This window comes from Pleurodeles waltl, chromosome 4_2 (assembly GCF_031143425.1).
Source record: "Pleurodeles waltl isolate 20211129_DDA chromosome 4_2, aPleWal1.hap1.20221129, whole genome shotgun sequence".
Lineage (NCBI taxonomy): Eukaryota > Metazoa > Chordata > Amphibia > Caudata > Salamandridae > Pleurodeles > Pleurodeles waltl.
In genome coordinates this window covers 1,034,650,728-1,034,674,278 of record NC_090443.1, presented here as the reverse complement: position 1 = coordinate 1,034,674,278, position 23,551 = coordinate 1,034,650,728, and the positions used below count along the sequence as shown (strand labels likewise).

Sequence of the window (23,551 nt, the reverse complement as noted above, 5' to 3'; positions counted from 1 at the left end):
TCCTCGCTGGTGATGTCATAGTCCTGGCTGGTGGTATGATAGTCCTGACTGGTTATGTGGTAGTCCTGGCTGGTGATATGATAGTCCTGACTAGTTATGTGGTAGTCCTGGCTGGTGATGTCATAGTCTTGGCTGGTGATATTATACTCCTGACTGGTTATGTGGTACTCCTGGCTGGTGATGTCATAGTCCTGGCTGGTGATATGATAGTCCTGACTGGTTATGTGGTAGTCCTGGCTGGTGATATGATAGTCCTGACTAGTTATGTGGTAGTCCTGGTTGGTGATGTCATAGTCCTGGCTGGTGGTATGATAGTCCTGACTGGTTATGTGGTAGTCCTGGCTGGTGATGTCATAGTCCTGGCTTGTGATATGATAGCCCTGACTGGTTATATGGTAGTCCTGGCTGGTGATGTCATAGTCCTGGCTGGTGGTATGATAGTCCTGACTGGTTATGTGGTAGTCCTGGCTGGTGATATGATAGTCCTGACTGGTTATGTGGTATTCCTGGCTGGTGATGTCATTGTCCTGGCTGGTGATATGATAGTCCTGACTAGTTATGTGGTAGTCGTGGCTGGTGATGTCATAGTCCTGGCTGGTGGTATGATAGTCCTGACTGGTTATGTGGTAGTCCTGAATGGTTATGTGGTAGTCCTGGCTGGTGATATGATAGTCCTGACTGGTTATGTGGTAGTCCTGGCTGGTGATGTCATTGTCCTGACTGGTGATATGGTAGCCCTGACTGGTTTTGTGGTAGTCCTGGCTGGTGATGTCATAGTCCTGGCTGGTGGTATGATGGCCCTGACTGGTTTTGTGGTAGTCCTGGCTGGTGATGTCATTGTCCTGGCTGGTGCTATGGTAGCCCTGACTGGTTTTGTGGTAGTCCTGGCTGGTGATGTCATAGTCCAGGCTGCTGGTGTGATAGTCCTAGCAGCTGATTTGGCGGTGCGAGGTGCTGATGTGATAGTCCTGCCTCATGATGATAGTCATGGATGGTGATAAGACAGCGCCACTGTGATCTGACCGTCCTGGCTGGTGATGTCATAGTCTCAGCTCGTGATGTCATAGGCATGGCTGGTGATGTCATAGACATGGCTGATGATGTGATATTCCTGGCTCACAATGTGCTAGTCTCTTTATGTGACAGTCCTGGCAGGTGATGTCATAGCCCCAGCTGGTGATTTGATAGTTCTGGTTCATGATGTAATATCCTGGCTTATGATGTGATAGTCCTGACTCATGATGTGATAGTCCTGGCTAGCGATTTGGTAGACCCGGATGCTGATGAGATAGACTGCCTTGAGATGATAGTCCTGGCTCATGATGTGGTAGTCCCGGTTAGTGGTATGATAGTCTAGCCCGTGGTGTGGTAGTCCTGTCTTGTGATAGTTCTGGCTCGTGATATGTTAGTCTCGGCTAATGATGTGGTAATCCTGGTAGTAATGTGGTAGTCCTGGCTTGTGATGTGATAGTTCTGGCTCGTGATATGTTAGTCCCGGCTAATGATGTGGTAATCCTGCTAGTAATGTGGTAGCCCTGGCTAATGATGTGGTAGTGCTGCTAGTGAAGTGGTAATCCTGGCTTGTGATGTGATAGTTCTGGCTCATGATATGTTAGTCCCGGCTAATGATGTGGTAATCCTGCTAGTAATGTGGTAGTCCCGGTTAGTGGTATGATAGTCTAGCCTGTGGTGTGGTAGTCATGTCTTGTGATGTGATAGTTCTGGCTCGTGATATGTTAGTCTCAGCTAATGATGTGGTAATCCTGCTAGTAATGTGGTAGTACTGGCTTGTGATGTGATAGTTCTGGCTCGTGATATGTTAGTCCCGGCTAATGATGTGGTAATCCTGCTAGTAATGTGGTAGTCCTGGCTAATGATGTGGTAGTCCTGCTAGTGATGTGGTAATCCTGGCTTGTGATGTGATAGTTCTGGCTCATGATATGTTAGTCCCGGCTAATGACGTGGTAATCCTGCTAGTAATGTGGTAGTCCCGCTTAGTGGTATGATAGTCTAGCCCGTGGTGTGGTAGTCCTGTCTTGTGATGTGATAGTTCTGGCTCGTGATATGTTAGTCCCGGCTAATGATGTGGTAATCCTGCTAGTAATGTGGTAGTCCTGGCTTGTGATGTGATAGTTCTGGCTCGTGATATGTTAGTCCCGGCTAATGATGTGGTAATCCTGCTAGTAATGTGGTAGCCCTGGCTAATGATGTGGTAGTGCTGCTAGTGAAGTGGTAATCCTCGCTTGTGATGTGATAGTTCTGGCTCATGATATGTTAGTCCCGGCTAATGATGTGGTAATCCTGCTAGTAATGTGGTGGTCCCGGTTAGTGGTATGATAGTTTGGCCCGTGGTGTGGTAGTCCTGGCTTGTGATTTGATAGTTCTGGCTCGTGATATGTTAGTCCCGGCTAGTGATGTGGTAGTCCTGCTAATGATGTGGTAATCCTGCTAGTGATATGGTACCCCTGCTAATGATGTGGTAGTACCCCTGCTAGTTATGTGGTAGTCCTGCTAGTGATGTGGTAATCATGCTAGTGATGTGGTAACCTTGCTAGTGATGTGGTAGTCCCGGTTAGTGGTATGATAGTCTAGCCTGTGGAGTGGTAATCCTGGCTTGTGATCTGATAGTTCTGGCTTGTGATTTGTTACTCCTGGCTAGTGATGTGGTAGTCCCGGCTAGTGATGTGGTAGTCCTGCTAATGATGTGGTAATCCTGCTAGTGATGTGGTAATCCTGCTAGTGATGTGGTAGCCCTGCTAATGATGTGGTAATCCTGCTAGTGATGTGGTAGTCTGCCAGTGATGTGGTAGTCCCGGTTAGTGGTATGATAGTCTAGCCCGTGGAGTGGTAATCCTGGCTTGTGATGTGATAGTTCTGGCTCGTTATATGTTAGTCCCGGCTAATGATGTGGTAATCCTGCTAGTAATGTGGTAGTCCTGGCTAATGATGTGGTAGTTCCGGTTAGTGGAATGATAGTCTAGCCCGTGGTGTGGTAATCCTGGCTTGAGATGTGATAGTTCTGGCTTGCGATATGGTAGTCCTGGCTAGTGATGTGGTAGTCCCAGCTAGTGATGTGGTAGTCCTGCTAATGATGCGGTAATCCTGCTAGTGATGCGGTAATCCTGCTAGTGATGAGGTAGTCCTGCTAATGATGTGGTAATCCCGGTTAGTGGAATGATAGTCTAGCCCGTGGTGTGGTAATCCTGGCTTGTGATGTGATAGTTCTGACTCGTGATATGTTAGTCCCGGCTAGTGATGTGGTAATCCTACAAGTGATGTGGTAGTCCTGCTAGTGATGTGGTAGTCCTGCTAGTGATGTGGTAATCCTGCTAGTGATGTTTTAGCCCTGCTACTGATGTGGTGCAAGGGATGTGGTAGTCCTGCTAGTGATGTGGTAATCCTGCTAATGATGTTTTAGCCCTGCTAGTGATGTGGTGCAAGTGATGTGGTAGTCCTGCTAGTGATGTGGTAATCCTGGCTGTCCATGCGATAAATCCCGCCTCAGGTGTCCCTGTATCCTGGTAGCGCCTCCCCTAGTACTCTAGGCACTGGTACTGTTGCCCTTCTCTTCACGTGCCTCATAAGGTGCGGTTAAATAGAGTCACTTTTTTCTCGTGTGCCTCGAAGTACCCGGTTCTAGCCGCTCCGGACACGTGTACTCTGCCTTCCAGGGCTGAGCCCTCTTTTTTAATGATATCCCTATGTCTCTCTTAGTCTGTCTGTCTGCCTCTCTCTCTCTCTCTCTCTCTCTCTCTCTGTATCACTGTGTCCTCTCTCCCCTCTCCAGTTCCCTCCTCATCCTCCATTCCTTCTTCCTTCATGCCACGTTCCCTCCCTCTCTACCTCTGGCGTTCTCTCCCTGCCTGAGTCACTCCGATCCCCATTACTCACAGCAGTGCCGCCCTTCCCTCCGCCCTCTCTCTCATTCCTGCTGCACCTGCCCTCCCCTCCCCGCCCATCCCTCCTTCCCTCCTGTCCCCTCCCTCCTGCTGGCTCAGGGCTCCCTGTGCCAGAGAGGACTGCCTCACACCTGCCCTGAGTCCCTGGGAAGGCAGTGCCCCCTCTGTGCCCTCCGCATCCCCGCTGTACCCAGCCTGCCCATCTGTACCCATCCTACCCCTCTGTACCACCCTGCCCCTCTGTGCCCTCCATACCCCCTCTGTACCACCCTGCCCCTCTGTACCAGCCTGCCCATCTGTACCCAGCCTGCCCCTCTGTACCCAGCCTGCCCCTCTGTACCACCCTGCCCCTCTGTGTCCCACGTACCCCATGTACCCAGCCTGCACCCCCCTGTACGCAGCCTGCTCCCATTTGCATCCATCCTGCCCCCCTCTGCACCCCCAACACCTCTGTACCAGACCTCCTTTGTAACCACTGTGTCCTCTCTGTGCTCGCCCGTCCCTCTCTGACTGGCCTGTCCCTTCCTGAGCCTTCCCCCCAAGAAGAATCGTTCACCTCCGGCGGTGCAGGCCTGGACACCCCCAAATCGTGGATTTAGCAAAGGGTCCCCAAATAATCGGTACTTGGAAACTCCGGAAGTCCTGGTCCAGTGTTCACGGACAGCTTGTCCGCTTCAGAAGGTGAGCGCTGAGACAGTGCCTGTCCACTGAGAAACTGTCAACTGGGAGACAAGAACAGGAAGCTGTACACACGGAGAACCTGTCCACCGAGAGACTGCAAGCACCACAAGGAGTGTCCTCTGAGAACCTGTCCACTGAGAGACTGCAAGCACCACAAGGAGTGTCCGCTGAGAACCTGTCCACCGAGAGACGGCAAGCACCAGAAGAGTGTCCTCTGAGAACCTGTCCACCGAGAGACTGCAAGCACCACAAGGAGTGTCCTCTGAGAACCTGTCCACAGAGAGACGGCAAGCACCAGAAGAGTGTCCTCTGAGAACCTGTCCACCGAGAGACGGCAAGCACCAGAAGAGTGTCCGCTGAGAACCTGTCCACTGGGACACGGCAAGCACCATAAGAGTGTCCGGTGAGAGACGGCAAGCACCACAAGGAGTGTCCTCTGAGAACCTGTCCACCGAGAGACGGCAAGCACCAGAAGAGTGTCCTCTGAGAACCTGTCCACCGAGAGACTGCAAGCACCACAAGGAGTGTCCTCTGAGAACCTGTCCACAGAGAGACGGCAAGCACCAGAAGAGTGTCCTCTGAGAAGCTGTCCACCAGGAGAGGACAAGCACCATAAAGGTTGTCCACTCAGAACCTGTCCACTGGTAAAAGACACGACAGGACTCTGTGCCTTTTGACAACTCGTCCACTGGGAGAGGACCACAAGGGCAAGCTGTGTCCATTGCCCCAGCTTGTCCACTCGGCTGGGACAGACAGGATCTGTACTCCCAGAGAGAGTGTCCGCTGCAGACCGGGTGCACCGAGGACCTGTCCACTGGGAGAGGACAAGCCGTGCCCCCGGACAGCCTGTCCACTACCGAGAGGGGACGGGGAGACCCCGTGTCCACTGGCCCAGGACAAGGCCCCACTGCGCGCCCGGCTGACCCCCCGCCCCTCCCCCAGTGGACAGGCAGGAGCGTCTCCCATGGGGGAGGGCGCCAAGGGCACATCGGGGGGCCGCGGGGGCGAGCCCCCCACCAGCCTCAAGGTGGTCATCGTGGGGGACGGAGGCTGCGGCAAGACCTCCCTGCTGATGGTGTTCGCCAAGGGGGACTTCCCCGAGGTAAGGGGACGCTCTCCACACCGGGGGAGGGGCGGGCACGGCAGGGGTGCACAGCCGGGGGTCTCCCTACCACAGGAGAGAACACGAGGGGGTCTCTGTACCACCGGAGGGAACACTAGGGGGTCTCTGTACCACAGGAGGGCACAGCAGGGGTATATGTACCACCACAGGAGGGCACAGCAGGGGTATAGGTACCACAGGAGGACACAGCAGGGGTATATGTACCACAGGAGGGCACAGCCGGGGTATAGGTACCACCACAGGAGTACACAGGAGGGGTATAGGTACCAGAGGAGGGCACAGCAGGGGTATAGGTACCACCACAGGAGTACAAAGGAGGGGTATAGGTACCAGAGGAGGGCACAGCAGGGGTATACGTACTACAGGAGAGCACAGCAGGGGTATAGGTACCACCACAGGAGGGCACAGCAGGGGTATAGGTACCACCACAGGAGGGCACAGCAGGGGTATAGGTACCACAGACGCCACTGCAGGGGGGTATGCACCACAAGAGGGCACAACAGGGGTATAGGTACCACCACAGGAGGGCACAGCCGGGGTATAGGTACCACAGGAGGGCACAGCCGGGGTATAGGTACCACAGGAGGGCACAACAGGGGTATAGGTACCACAGGAGGGCACAACAGGGGTATAGGTACCACAGGAGGGCACAACAGGGATATAGGTACCACCACAGGAGGGCACAGCAGGGGTATGGGTACCACTGGCACCTGGGTGCACAGCAAGACTCCACACCCCCTATGGCACAGCAGGCGATGTGCACCACACGGGGCAGAGCAGAGGGTGTAGACCACATGAGAGCAAACGAGGACCGTCAGGGTTTAGAGGTATAAGCAAGGCCGGCTTTAGGGCGGTGCGACCGGTTCAGCCGCACCTGGCGCTGGCTTTGGTAGGAGGCGCTGTGTTTAAAAATAATTTATGTGCTGAAAAGCAAGCGAACTTCCTTGTGTGTCCAGCAGTTTCAGGCACCAATAAAAATGTCAAGATAACTCCGGAGACTAATGTTCCTGCTGGTAAGAGATCGTTTTCTCTAGTGGCAGTTTTCACTCATCATAAAATATCGCAGAGGGTTAATGTGCCTGCTGCTTTAACAGCAGAGTGCGCTGTGTCACAGGACTGAGGTACACTGACGGAAGTACGAGTGGGCTTCAGTACTGTAACAGCAGAGGGTGCTGCGGGACAGGACTGAGGTGCACCGGCAGAGCTGCGAGTGGGCTTCAGTACTGTAACAGCAGAGTGCACTACTGGACAGGACTGATGTGCACAGACTGAACTACGAGTGGGCTTCAGTACTATAACAGAAGAGTGCGCCGAGGGACAGGACTGATGTGCACCAGCAGAGCTGCGAATGGGCTTCAGTACTGTAACAGCAGAGTGTGCTGCGGGACAGGACTGAGGTGCACCGGCAGAGCTGAGAGTGGGCTTCAGTACTGTAACAGCAGAGTGCACTACAGGACAGGACTGAGCTACACTGGCAGACCTGCGAGTGGGCTTCAGTACTGTAAAAGCAGAGGGCACTGCTGGAGCAGACTTAGGTGCACTGGCAGAGCTGCAAGTGGGTTTCAGTACTGTAATAGAGCGTGCTGCGACACAGGACTGAGGTGCACTGGCAGAGCTGTGAATGGGCTTCAGTACTATAACAGCGGAGGGTGCTGCGACACAGGACTGAGGTGTACTGGCAGAGCTGTGAATGGGCTTCAGTACTGTAACAGCAGAGTACGGTGCGGGACAGGACTGAGGTGCATCGGCAGAGCTGTGAGTGGGCTTCAGTACTGTAACACTAGAGGGTGCTATGGGATCGGACTGAGGTGCTCTGGCAGAGCTGCGAGTGGGCTTCAGTACTGAAACAGTACAGGGTGCTATGGGACAGGACTGAGGTGCACCGGCAGAAGTGCGAGTGGGCTTCAGTACTGTAACAGCAGAGTCCGCTACGAGACAGGACTGAGGTGCACGAGCAGAGCTGCGAGTGGGCTTCAGTACTATAACAGCAGAGGGTGCTGCGACACAGGACTGAGGTGCACTGGCAGAGCTGCGAGTGGGCTTCAGTACTGTAACAGCAGAGTGAGCTGCGGGACAGGACTGAGGTGCACCGGCAGAGCTGTGAGTGGGCTTCAGTACTGTAACACTAGAGGGTGCTATGGGATCGGACTGAGGTGCTCTGGCAGAGCTGCAAGTGGGCTTCAGTACTGAAACAGTACAGGGTGCAATGGGACAGGACTGATAGCATTCTGAGAGCTCTGAGTGAGGGCTCCAGTGATTGCCCACGAGAGACCAACAGAAGCTGATCCAGGGCTGGAATAGTGGGGTGCTGAAGCACAGTGCAAGTCAGTACAGAAGTGCATTGACAGAGCCGCAGGCAAGTCTTGCAGGAATATCATTGGAGTGGCACGGGTCATAGGTCCTGACTCAGGTATATTTAGGTCACAGCCTAGCAGACAGGGCAGCTGTCTGGTTTCTAAGGACATCTTCGGGACATTGGGAAAGCTTCCCTCAGCATGCATTCTGCCCTTTGCTTGCAATTGACTTTGTGTTTTGTAACTCACATTTGCTTGCTTTCTATTTGCTAGGTTTATTTGTTTTATGGTGTCCAGCCTGAGTTTGTCCCTTCCATGGAGCATCCCTTATTTACTGTATACTTTTGAGTGCTCCTTTTCTGTAAACAGGTCTTTAAATCTTGTTCTTATCTTGTCACATTTGCTGTGCATTCAAAAACAGAGGTCAAATGCCAGGCTCAGTCTTGTGTTTAACTTTGTTTTTCTGACTTCAAATTGGAAACATTTATGTTACAATCATGCTGAGTACTGGGGGTGTGCTGGACAGGAGGCTGTGCAATGTTTTTTTACTCTAGCACACAATAAAATGTACATGTCTAAAGGAAATGGGCAGATATTTCAGAATATATCAGGATTAGGGAAGCACATATGAAGCACATTTTTTGGTAACTCTGAAGTGTGGTGGAAACAAATATTTTAGTTCAAAACAAAAATCAATATTATAGGTGCTGACAGTTCCACACATTACTGTTTGTGCGCTATATAATTTTATCAGTAAAACTGTGTCTGTGCAAATGTAATGGTTGTTTCAATTCAAGATGTGTTGTCTGTAATGGCAGTGCGCTACTCCAGAGTGCGTATTCCACTCTACACCATTCCATTCTACACCACTCTATGCGACTGCACTCTACTCTGCAAATCTACACACTATGCCACTCCACACTGCGTCACTGCACTCTACTCTGCACACCTACACGCTATGCCACTCCACACTGCGTCACTGCACTCTACTCTGCACATCTACACACTATGCCACTCCACACTGCGTCACTGCACTCTGCTCTGCACTACTCCACTCTATGTCACTCCACCCTTCATCCCTGCACTCTGCTCTGCACATCTACACACTATGCCACTCTACACTGCGTCTCTTCACTCTACTCTGCACATCTACACACTATGCCACTCCACACTGCATCACTGCACTCTACTCTGCACATCTACACACTATGCCACTCCACACTGCATCACTGCACTCTACTCTGCACATCTACACATTATGCCACTCCACACTGCATCACTGCACTCTACTCTGCACATCTACACACTATGCCAACCTCCACACTGCGTCACTGCACTCTGCTCTGCACTACTTCTCTCTATGTCACTCCACTCTTCATCCCTGCACTCTACTCTGCACATCTACACACTATGCCACTCTACACTGCGTCACTACACTCTACTCGGCACATCTACATACTATGCCAACCTCCACACTGCATCACTGCACTCTGCTCTGCACTACTCCACTCTATGTCACTCCACAGTGCATCACTGCACTCTGCTCTGCACATCTACACACTATGCCACTCCACACAGCATCACTGCACTCTACTCTGCACATCTACACATTATGCCAACCTCTACACTGCGTCACTGCACTCTGCTCTGCACTACTCCACTCTATGTCACTCCACTCTTCATCGCTGCAATCTACTCTGCACATCTACACACTATGCCACTCTACACTGCGTCACTGCACTCTACTCTGCACATCTACACACTATGCCAACCTCCACACTGCATCACTGCACTCTACTCTGTACATCTACACACTATGCCACTCTACACTGCATCACTGCACTCTACTCTGCACTACTCCACTCTATGTCACTCCACTCTTCATCGCTGCAATCTACTCTGCACATCTACACACTATGCCACTCTACACTGCGTCACTGCACTCTACTCTGCACATCTACACACTATGCCAACCTCCACACTGCATCACTGCACTCTGCTCTGCACATCTACACACTATGCCAACCTCCACACTGCATCACTGCACTCTACTCTGCACATCTACACGCTATGCCACTCCACACTGCATCACTGCACTCTGCTCTGCACTACGCCACTCTATGTCACTCCACTCTTCATCCCTGCACTCTACTCTGCACATCTACACACTATGCCACTCTACACTGCATCACTGCACTCTACTCTGCACATCTACACACTATGCCACTCCAAACTGCGTCACTGCACTCTGCTATGCACATCTACACACTATGCCAACCTCCACACTGCATCACTGCACTCTGCTCTGCACATCTACACACTATGCCACTCCACACTGCATCTCTGCACTCTACTCTACACATCTACACGCTATGCCACTCCACACTGCGTCACTGCACTCTGCTGTACACATCTAAACACTATGCCAACCTCAACACTGCATCACTGCACTCTACTCTGCACATCTACACGCTATGCCACTCCACACTGCGTCACTGCACTCTGCTCTGCACATCTACACGCTATGCCACTCCACACTGCATCACTGCACTCTACTCTGCACATCTACACGCTATGCCACTCCACACTGCGTCACTGCACTCTGCTCTGCACATCTACACGCTATGCCACACCACACTGCGTCATTGCACTCTACTCTGTACATCTACACGCTCTGCCACTCCACACTGCGTCACTGAACTCTACTCTACACTACTCCACTCTATGTCACTCCACTCTTCATCCCTGCACTCTACTCGGCACATCTGCACACTATGCCACTCCACACTGCGTCACTGCACTCTACTCTGCACTACTACACTCTGTCACTTCACTCTTCATCCCTGCACTCTACTCTGCACATCTACACACTATGCCACCCCACACTGCGTCCGTGCACTCTACTCTGCACTTCTACACACTATGCCACTCCACACAGCTTCACTGCACTCTGCTCATCTACACGCTATGCCACTCCACACTGCATCACTGCACTCTGCTCTGCACATCTACACACTATGCCACTCCACAATGCGTCACTCCACTCTGGGTCACTGCACATCTACACACTATGCCACTCCACACTGCATCCCTGCACTCTGCTCTGCACATTCACACTATGTCAACCTCCACACTGCGTCACTGCACTCTACTCTGCACATCCACACACTATGCCACTCCACACTGCATCACTGCACTCTGCTCTGCACATCTACACACTATGCCACTCCACACTGCGTCACTCCACTCTGGGTCACTGCACATCTACACACTATGCCACTCCACACTACATCCCTGCACTCTGCTCTGCACATCTACACACTATGCCAACCTCCACACTGCATCACTGCACTCTACTCTGCACATCTACACACTATGCCACTCCACACTGCATCACTGCACTCTGCTCTGCACATCTACACACTATGCCACTCCACACTGCATCACTGCACTCTGCTCTGCACATCTACACACTATGTCACTCCACTCTGGGTTACTGCACTCTACTATGCACATCTACACGGTATGCCACTCCACACTGCGTCACTGCACTCTACTCTGCACATCCACATGCTATGCCACTCCAAACTGCGTCACTGCACTCTGCTCTGCACATCTACACGCTATGCCACTCCACACTGCATCCCTGCACTCTGCTCTGCACATCTACACGCTATACCACTCCACACTGCATCCCTGCACTCTGCTCTGCACATCTACACACTATGCCACTCCCCACTGCATCTCTGCACTCTGCTCTGCACATCTACACACTATGCCAAACTCCACACTGCGTCACTGCACTCTGCTCTGCACATCTACACGCTATGCCACTCCACACTGCATCTCTGCACTCTACTCTACACATCTACACGCTATGCCACTCCACACTGCGTCACTGCACTCTGCTCTAAACATCTAAACACTATGCCAACCTCCACACTGCGTCACTGCACTCTACTCTGCACATCTACACGCTATGCCACTCCACACTGCATCACTGCACTCTGCTCTGCACATCTACACGCTATGCCACTCCACACTGCATCATTGCACTCTACTCTGCACATCTACACGCTATGCCACTCCACACTGCATCACTGCACTCTGTTCTGCACATCTACACGCTATGCCACTCCACACTGCGTCACTGCACTCTACTCTGCACATCTACACGCTATGCCACTCCACAATACGTCACTGAACTCTACTCTGCACTACTTCACTCTATGTCACTCCACTCTTCATCCCTGCACTCTACTCTGCACATCTGCACATTATGCCACTCCACACTGCGTCCGTGCACTCTACTCTGCACATCTACACACTATGCCACTCCACACTGCTTCACTGCACTCTGCTCTGCACATCTACACGGTATGCCACTCCACAATGCATCACTGCACTCTGCTCTGCACATCTACACATTATGCCACTCCAGAATGCGTCACTCCACTCTGGGTCACTGCACATCTACACACTATGCCACTCCACACTGCATCCCTGCACTCTGCTCTGCACATCTACACACTATGCCAACCTCCACACTGCGTCACTGCACTCTACTCTGCACATCTACACACTATGCCACTCCACACTGCATCACTGCACTCTGCTCTGCACATCTACACACTATGCCACTCCACACTGCATCACTGCACTCTGCTCTGCACATCTACACACTATGTCACTCCACTCTGGGTCACTGCACTCTACTATGCACATCTACACGCTATGCCACTCCACACTGCGTCACTACACTCTGCTCTGCACATCTACACGCTATGCCACTCCACACTGCATCCCTGCACTCTGCTCTGCACATCTACACGCTATGCCACTCCACACTGCATCCCTGCACTCTGCTCTGCACATCTACACACTATGCCACTCCACACTGCATCACTGCACTCTGCTCTGCACATCTAGACACTATGCCACTCCCCACTGCATCTCTGCACTCTGCTCTGCACATCTACACACTATGCCAACCTCCACACTGCGTCACTGCACTCTGCTCTGCACATCTACACACTATGCCACTCCACACTGCGTCACTGCACTCTTCTCTGCACTACTCCACTCTGTCACTCCACTCTTCATACTTGCACTCTGCTCTGCACATCTACACGCTATGCCACTCTACACTGCATCACTGCACTCTGCTCTGCACATCTACACACTATGCCAACCTCCACACTGCGTCACTGCACTCTACTCTGCACATCTACATGCTATGCCACTCCACACTGCATCACTGCACTCTGCTCTGCACTACTCCACTCTATGTCACTCCACTCTTCATCCCTGCACTCTACTCTGCACATCTACACACTATGCCAATCTCCACACTGCGTCACTGCACTCTGCTCTGCACATCTACACACTATGCCACTCCCCACTGCATCTCTGCACTCTGCTCTGCACATCTACACACTATGCCAACCTCCACACTGCGTCACTGCACTCTACTCTGCACATCTGCATGCTATGCCACTCCACACTGCATCACTGCACTCTGCTCTGCACTACTCCACTCTATGTCACTCCACTCTTCATCCCTGCACTCTACTCTGCACATCTACACACTATGCCACTCCACACTGCATCACTACACTCTACTCTGCACATCTACACACTATGCCACTCTACACTGCGTCACTGCACTCTACTCTGCACATCTACATGCTATGCCACTCCACACTGCATCACTGCACTCTGCTCTGCACATCTGCACACTATGCCAACCTCCACACTGCATCACTGCACTCTACTCTGCACATCTACACACTATGCCACTCAACACTGCATCACTGCACTCTGCTCTGCACATCTACACACTATGCCACTCCACACTGCATCACTGCACTCTGCTCTGCACATCTACACACTATGGCACTCCACTCTGGGTCACTGCACTCTACTATGCACATCTACACGCAATGCCACTCCACACTGCGTCACTGCACTCTGCTCTGCACATCTACACGCTATGCCACTCCACACTGCATCACTGCACTCTACTCTGCACATCTACACGCTATTCCACTCCACACTGCGTCTCTGCACTCTGCTCTGCACATCTACACGCTATGCCACTCCACACTGCGTTACTGCACTCTACTCTGCACATCTACACGCTATGCCACTCCACACTGCGTCACTGAACTCTACTCTGCACTACTCCACTCTATGTCACTCCACTCTTCATCCCTGCACTCTACTCTGCACTTCTGCACACTATGCCACTCCACACTGCGTCACTGCACTCTACTCTGCACTACTACACTCTGTCTCTTCACTCTTCATCCCTGCACTCTACTCTGCACATCTACACACTATGCCACTCCACACTGCGTCCGTGCACTCTACTCTGCACATCTACACACTATGCAACTCCACACTGCTTCACTGCACTCTGCTCTGCACATCTACACGCTATGCCACTCCACACTGCATCACTGCACTCTGCTCTGCACATCTACACATTATGCCACTCCACACTGCGTCACTCCACTCTGGGTCACTGCACATCTACACACTATGCCACTCCACACTGCATCCCTGCACTCTGCTCTGCACATCTACACACTATGCCAACCTCCACACTGCGTCACTGCACTCTACTCTGCACATCTACACACTATGCCACTCCACACTACATCACTGCATCACTGCACTCTGCTCTGCACATCTACACACTATGCCACTCCACACTGCATCACTGCACTCTGCTCTGCACATCTACACACTATGTCACTCCACTCTGGGTCACTGCACTCTACTATGCACATCCACATGCTGTGCCACTCCACACTGCGTCACTGCACTCTGCTCTGCACATCTACACGCTATGCTACTCCACATTGCATCCCTGCACTCTGCACATCTACACACTATGCCACTCTACACTGCATCACTGCACTCTGCTCTGCACATCTACACACCATTCCACTCCCCACTGCATCTCTGCACTCTGCTCTGCACATCTACACACTATGCCAACCTCCACACTGCGTGACTGCACTCTGCTCTGCACATCTACACGCTATGCCACTCCACACTGCGTCACTGCACTCTGCTCTGCACTACTCCACTATATGTCACTCCACTCTTCATCCCTGCACTCTACTCTGCACATCTACACACTATGCCACTCCACACTTGCATCCCTGCACTCTGCTCTGCACATCTACACACTATGCCACTCCACACTGCATCTCTGCACTCTGCTCTACACATCTACACACTATGCCAACCTCCACACTGCACCACTGCACTCTGCTCTACACATCTACACGCTATGCCACTCCACACTGCGTCACTGAACTCTGCTCTGCACATCTACACACTATGCCACTCCACACTGCATCTCTGCACTCTGCTCTACACATCTACACACTATGAAAACCTCCACACTGCATCACTGCACTCTGCTCTGCACATCTACACGCTATGCCTCTCCACACTGCATCACTGCACTCTGCTCTGCACATCTACACACTATGCCACTCCACACTGCTACACTGCACTCTGCTCTGCACATCTACACACTATGCCACTCCACACTGCGTCACTGCACTCTGCTCTGCACATCTACACACTATGTCACTCCACACTGCGTCGCTGCACTCTACTCTGCACAACTACACACTATGCCACTCCACACTGCGTCGCTGCACTCTACTCTGCACTACTCCACTCTATGTCACTCCACTCTTCATACCTGCACTCTACTCTGCACATCTACACACTATGCCACTCCACACTGCATCACTGCACTCTACTCTGCACATCTACACACTATGCCACTCCACACTGCATCCCTGCACTCTACTCTGCACATCTACACACTATGCCACTCCACACTGCATCACTGCACTCTGCTCTGCACTACTCCACTCTATGTCACTCCACTCTTCATCCCTGCACTCTACTCTGCACATCTACACGCTATGCCACTCCACACTGCTTCACTGCACTCTACTCTGCACATCTACACACTATGCCACTCCACACTGCATCCTTGCACTCTGCTCTGCACATCTACACACTATGCCAACCTCCACACTTCGTCACTGCACTCTACTCTGCACATCTACATGCTATGCCACTCCACACTGCATCACTGCACTCTGCTCTGCACATCTACACACTATGCCACTCCACACTGCGTCACTGCACTCTGCTCTGCACATCTACACACTATGCCACTCCACACTGCGTCACTGCACTCTGCTCTGCACTGCTCCACTCTATGTCACTCCACTCTTCATCCCTGCACTCTGCTCTGCACATCTACACACTATGCCACTCCACACTGCATCACTGCACTCTACTCAGCACATCTACACACTATGCCACTCTACACTGCATCACTGCACTCTACTCTGCACATCTACATGCTATGCCACTCCACACTGCGTCACTGCACTCTGCTCTGCACATATACACACTATGCCACTCTGCACTGCGTCACTGCACTCTGCTCTGCACATCTACACGCTATGCCACTCCACACTGCACCACTGCACTCTGCTCTGCACAGCTACATGCTATGCCACTCCGCACTGCGTCCCTGCACTCTGCTCTCCACATCTACACACTATGCCACTCCACACTGCGTCACTGCACTCTGCTCTGCACTACTTCACTCTATGTCACTCCACTCTTCATCCCTGCACTCTACTCTGCACATCTACACACTATGCCACTCTGCACTGTGTCACTGCACTCTACTCTGCACATCTCCACTCTTCTTCCCTGCACTCTACTCTGCACATCTACACGGTATGCCACTCCACACTGCATCACTGCACTCTACTCTGCACATCTACACACTATGCCACTCCACACTGCATCCCTGCACTCTGTTCTGCACATCTACACACTATGCCAACCTCCACACTGCGTCACTGCACTCTACTCTGCACATCTACACGCTATGCCACTCCACACTGCATCACTGCAATCTGCTCTGCACATCTACACACTCAGCCACTCCACACTGCGTCACTGCACTCTGCTCTGCACATCTACACACTATGCCACTCCACACTGCGTCACTGCACTCTGCTCTGCACTACTCCACTCTATGTCACTCCACTCTTCATCCCTGCACTCTACTCTGCACATCTACACACTATGCCACTCCACACTGCATCACTGCCCTCTACTCTGCACATCTACATGCTATGCCACTCTACACTGCGTCACTGCACTCTACTCTGCACATCTACACACTATGCTACTCTACACTGCGTCACTGCACTCTGCTCTGCACATCTACACGCTATGCCACTCCGCACTGCGTCACTGCACTCTACTCTGCACATCTACACACTGTGCCACTCCACACTGCACCACTGCACTCTACTCTGCAGCACCCCACACTACGCCACTCACTCTTCACGACTCCACACTGCGTTACTGCACTATTATCTTCTATTAGCCACATCTTCAGGAGTTTCTTAAACGTATCCAAAGACTTACAGGACCTAAGCGAGATAGGCTCAGAGGTCCACAATTTGCACTCAATACCACTGCACTCTATGCCACTCTCCGCCACTGCACTCTACCCTGCACTATTCGACTCTACGTCACTTCACTCTACTCTGAAACAATCCTCTCTACGCCACTCCAGTCTGCTCCATTGCAGTCTGCTCTACAGCACTCCACTCTACGCTACTCACCTCTACTCTGCGCCACTCAACTCCACTTTACACTACTCTACCCTTTGTCACTACACTTTATTCTAACCATTGCACTCTAGAGCACTGGGCTCCATGCCAATGCATTCTACACCATGTTACTCGAAACCAATACATTCTACACTAATCCACTCTGTGCCACTCTACTCTGCAACACTGCACTCTATGCCAATGCATTCTACTCTGTACCACGCTACGCCAGTGCACTTTACACCACTACTCAATGCCACTGCACATTACCCTGCACCACTCCACTCTACCCTGTACCACGCCACGCCACTTCACTCTACTGTGAAACAATCTACTCTATACCTCTGCACTCTATGCCACTGCACTCTACCCACTCTGCGTCACTCCACTCTACGCCACTGCACTATATGCTGCTACGCTCTACTTTGCATCATTCTACTCTACACCATTGCACTCTACGTCACTCTACTCTACACCATTCATTGCACTCTCTGCCAATGCACACTATGTCACTCTACAACATTGCACTCTGTCACTCCACTCTACGCCACACTATCCTACTCTGCACCACTGTACGCTATGCCATTGCTCCCTACACCACTCTACTCTGCACCACTCTACACACTGCACTCTATGCCATGCACTCTACACTACACCACTGCACCCTACAACTCTACTCTGCAAGACTCCTCTGAGCTCTATGCCACTCTACTATGCACCACTCAACTGTACGCCATTCTACTGCACTCCACGCCAATGCACTCTACGCCACCCTACTTTGCATCACTCTATGCCACTGCTCTCTATGCCATTGCACTCTATATCACTCTAATCTACTCTGCACCACTGCATTCTACACCACTCTACTATACACCTCTGCACCCTACTCTGCACTACTCCACTCTACTCTACACACTGCACTCTATACCAATGCACTCTACAACACACCACTGCACCCTACGACATTTCTCTGCAAGTCTCCACTGAACTCTATGCCACTATACTGTGCACCACTCAACTCTACTCTATTGCACTCTACGCCACTCTACTCTACATCACTCCACTTTACGTCACTGCACTGTATGCCATTGCACTCTACATCACTCTAATCTACTCTGCACCACTGCATTCTACACCACTCTACTATACACCTCTGCACCCTACTCTGCACTACTCCACTCTACTCTACACACTGCACTCTATACCAATGCACTCTACAACACACCACTGCACCCTATGACATTTCTCTGCAAGTCTCCACTGAACTCTATGCCACTATACTGTGCACCACTCAACTCTACTCTATTGCACTCTACGCCACTCTACTCTACATCACTCCACTTTACGTCACTGCACTGTATGCCATTGCACTCTACATCACTCTAATCTACTCTGCACCACTGCATTCTACACCACTCCACTCTACCCTGTGCCATTCTACCCTGCAGCACGCCACCATGCGCCACTCCATGCTGCCCCACTGCATTCTATGCCACTGCACTCCATGCAGCGGCACGCCACTCTTTGCCACTCTGCCACTCTACACCACTCTGCACCACTGCACTCTACGTCACTGAACTTTATGTCAATGCACTCTAAACCACTTTACTAAAAACAAACGCACGCTAATCTACCACATTCTAGCAGGTCTACTCTGTACTTTACACCACTTCACTCTAGGACACTCTACTCCACTCTACGACACTCCACTCTACAACACTACACTTCATGATACTCCACTCTATGACGCTGTACTCCATTAAACTCTACTCCACTCTATGCCACTCCACAACACTCTACTCACTCTATGTCACTTAACAACCCTACTACACTCTATAACGCTATAAGTAATACCCTCTATGCCACTCCATGGCACTTTATTTCACTTTCTTCCACAACCCACTTCTCCACTCTACGCCCTCCACTCTATGACACTTCATGCCATTCCATTTTACAACAATCTACTCCGTTCTTTGCCTCTCTACTCTACAACTCTCTTCTCCACTGTATTCAACACTCTCTGTGCCCCTCCACTCTACTCTACGCCACTCCGCAACACGCTACAACATTCAACTCTACAACACTCTACGACACTCTACTCCCTCCACGACACTCCACAATACTTTTCGCCACTCTACGACACTCAAATTTACGCCACTCTATGCCACTCCATGCCACTCCATTTTACGACACTCCACACCACTGTCCTTTCCACCACTAACGTTTAGCCATGCGGAACAGCAGCTACACTGGTGTACAACATGGATAAAACATATTGGCAAACTGTGTGTGCTATGTGGACCACTTTAGGGTAACAGCAAATGCTATTGATTAGGAGCTCCGTGCATTAGCTGCAAAGGTGGCAGCATGAGGTGCTATGGCAGAGCTGCGTGTGAGTCTCAGTGCTGAAGTAGCAGGGGTGCTAGTTGGCAGGACTGAGGTGCACCGGCAGAGCTGCATGGGTCTCGTCTGCAATATCAGTGTATCCTGCAGTCAGGGCAGAGGTGCATATGCAGAACTGCTTGTGAGTACCTGGGCTGAGATACACTGAGACAGCTGTAGTGGTCTGACTGTTCAAAGAGTAGGGCTGAGGCAGGTCAGGACAGAGGTGCATTAAGAGATCTACTGGTGGATGTCAGTGTTTAAATGGTATGTGATGTCACAGATCAGTGCTGAATGGCAGGGGGTGCTCTTGGTGATGTCATAGGTGCATTTGGAGAGCTCCCTGTAGTCTCAGTGCTGAATGGCAGGGGGTGCTCCATTGATGTCTGAGATGCATCGGGAGACCTCCCTGTAGTCTCAGTGTTGAATGGCAGTGCATGCTCCTGGTGACGTCAGAGGTGAATTGGGAAAACTCCCTGCAGTCTCAGTGCTGAATGGGTGGTAGTGCTTCTGGTCAGGACAGAGGTGCATTGGGAGAACTCCCTGCAGTCCCAGTGCGGAATGGCAGGGGATGCTCCAGGTGAAGACAGAGGTGCATTGGGAGAGCTCCCCGTAGTCTCAGTGCTGAATGGCAAGGGGTGCTCCAGGTGAGGACAGAGGTGCATTGGGAGAGCTCCCTGTAGCCTCAGTGCTGAATGGCAGGGGGTGCTCCAGGTGAGGACAGAGGTGCATTGGGAGAGCTCCCTGAAGTCTCAGTGCTGAATGGCAGGGGGTGCTCCAGGCCAGGACAGAGGTGCATTGGGAGAACTCCCTGTAGTCTCAGTGCTAAATGGCAGGAGGTGCTCCCTGTCAGGACAGAGGTGATTTGGGACAAATCCCTGTAGTCTAAGTGTTGAATGGCAGGGGGGTGCTCCTGGTCAGCACAGAGGTGCATTGGAAGAATTCCCTGTGGAATCAGTGCTGAATGGCAGGAGGTGCTCCCTGTCAGGACAGAGGTGATTTGGGACAACTCCCTGTAGTGTAAGTGTTGAAAGGCAGGGGGTGCTCCTGGTCAGCACAGAAGTGCCTTAGAAGAATTCCCTGTGGACTCAGTGCTGAATGGCAGGGAGTGCTGTAGGTGACTTCAGAGGTACATTGGGAGAACTCCCTCAAGTCTCATGGCAGGGAGTGCACCAGTGACAACAAAGGTGCATTGGGAGAGCTCCCTGTAGTCTCAGTGCTGAATGGCAGTGGGTGCTCCAGTGATGTCAGAGGTGCATTGGGAGAACTCAATGCAGTCTCAGTGCTGAATGGCATGAGGTTCTCCCGGTCAGGACAGAGGTGCATTGGGAGATCTTCCTGTAGTCTCAGTGCTGAACGGCAGGGGGGGCTCTTGGTGATGTCAGGAGTGCCTTGGGAGAGCTCCATGTTATCTCAGTGCTGAATGGCAGGGGGTGCTACCGGGTAGGACAGGGGTGCATTGGGAGAGCTCCCTGTAGTCTCACTGCTGAATGGCAGGGGGTGCTCCCAGTCAGGACAGAGGTGCATTTGGAGAGCTCCCTGCAGTCTCAGTGCTGAATGGCAGAGGGTGCTCTCGGTGATGTCAGAGGCGCATTGGGAGAACTCCATGTAGTCTCAGTGCTGAATGGCAGGTTGTGTTCCCGGTCAGGACAGAGGTGCATTGGGAGCGCTCCCTGTTGTCTCAGTGCTGAATGGCAGGGGTTGCTCCCATTCAGGACAGAGGTGCATTAGGAGAGCTCCCTGCAGTCTCAGTGCTGAATGGCAGGGGGTGCTCCAGGTCAGGAGAGAGGTGCATTGGAAGAGGTCCCTGTAGTCTCAGTGCTGAATGGCAGGGGGTGTTCCAGGTCAGGACAGAGGTGCATTGGGAGAACTCCCTGTAGTCTCAGTGCTGAATGGCAGGGGGTGCTCCAGGACAGAGGTGCATTGGGAGACCTCCATGTACTCTCAGTGCTGAATGGCAGGGGTGCTGCAGGTCAGGACAGAGGTGCATAGGGACAACTTTCTGTAGTCTCAGTGCTGAATGGCATGGGGTGTTCCCGGTCAGGACAGAGGTGCATTGGGAGATCTCCCTGTAGTCTCAGTGCTGAATGGCAGGGGGTGCTGCAGGTCAGGACAGATGTACATTAGGACACCTCCCTGTAGTCTCAGTGCTGAATGGCAGGGGTGCTCCAGGTCAGGACAGAGGTGCATTGGGAGAGCTCCCTGTAGTCTCAGTGCTGAATGGCAGGGGGTGCTCCAGGTCAGGACAGAGGTGCATTGGGAGAACTCCCTGCAGTCTCAGTGCTGAATGGCAGGGGTGCTCCAGGTCAGAACAGAGGTGCATTGGGAGAGCTCCCTGTAGTCTCAGTGCTGAATGACAGGGGGTATACCCAGTCAGGACAGAGGTGCACTGAGACAACTCCCTGTTTGGGACAACTCCCTTTGGTCTCAGTGCTGAATGGCAGGGGGTGCTCCAGGTCAGGGCAGAGGTGCATTGGGAGAGCTCCCTGTAGTCTCAGTGCTGAATGACAGGGGGTATACCCAGTCAGGACAGAGGTGCACTGAGACAACTCCCTGTTTGGGACAACTCCCTTTGGTCTCAGTGCTGAATGGCAGGGGGTGCTCCAGGTCAGGGCAGAGGTGCATTGGGAGAGTTCCCTGTAGTCTCAGTGCTGAATGGCAGGGGGTGCTACCGGTCAGAACAGAGGTGCACTGGGAGAGCTCCCTTTAGTCTCAGTGCTGAATGGCAGGGGATGCTCCCAGTCAGGACAGAGGTGCATTTGGAGAGCTCCCTGTAGTCTCAGTGCTGAATGACAGGGGGTATACCCAGTCAGGACAGAGGTGCACTGAGACAACTCCCTGTTTGGGACAACTCCCTTTGGTCTCAGTGCTGAATGGCAGGGGGTGCTCCAGGTCAGGGCAGAGGTGCATTGGGAGAGTTCCCTGTAGTCTCAGTGCTGAATGGCAGGGGGTGCTACCGGTCAGGACAGAGGTGCACTGGGAGAGCTCCCTTTAGTCTCAGTGCTGAATGGCAGGGGATGCTCCCAGTCAGGACAGAGGTGCATTTGGAGAGCTCCCTGCAGTCTCAGTGCTGAATGGCAGGGGACACTCTTGGTGATTTCAGAGGTGCATTGGGAGAGCTCCATGTAGCCTCAGTGCTGAATGGCAGGGGGTGCTCCCGGTCAGGACAGAGGTGCATTGGGAGAGCTCCCTGTGGTCTCAGTGCTGAATGGCAGGGGGTGCTCCCAGTCAGGACAGAGGTGCATTGGGAGAGCTCCCTGCAGTTTCAGTGCTGAATGGCAGAGGGTGCTCCAGGTCAGGAGGGAGGTGCATTGGGAGAGCTCCATGTAGTCTCAGTGCTGAATGGCAGGGGGTGCTCCAGGTCAGGAGGGAGGTGCATTGGGAGAGCTCCCTGTAGTCTCAGTGCTGAATGGCAGGGGGTGTTCCAAGTCAGGCGAGAGGTGCACTGGGAGAGCTCCCTGTAGTCTCAGTGCTTTATGGCAGGGAGTGCTC

At 52.3% G+C, this 23,551-nt stretch overlaps 1 protein-coding gene across 1 annotated transcript in view; it reads left to right on the top strand.

The window, feature by feature from the left end:
* Positions 1-3,988: 3,988 nt before the first annotated feature.
* RHOD (ras homolog family member D) overlaps positions 3,989-23,551 on the top strand; it is an 89,494-nt gene continuing 69,931 nt past the window's right edge. The window contains exon 1 of the mRNA XM_069232946.1: positions 3,989-5,682. Coding sequence (XP_069089047.1) covers positions 5,545-5,682 — 138 coding nt within the window. The 5' untranslated portion in view covers positions 3,989-5,544. The remainder of the gene's footprint in view (positions 5,683-23,551) is intronic.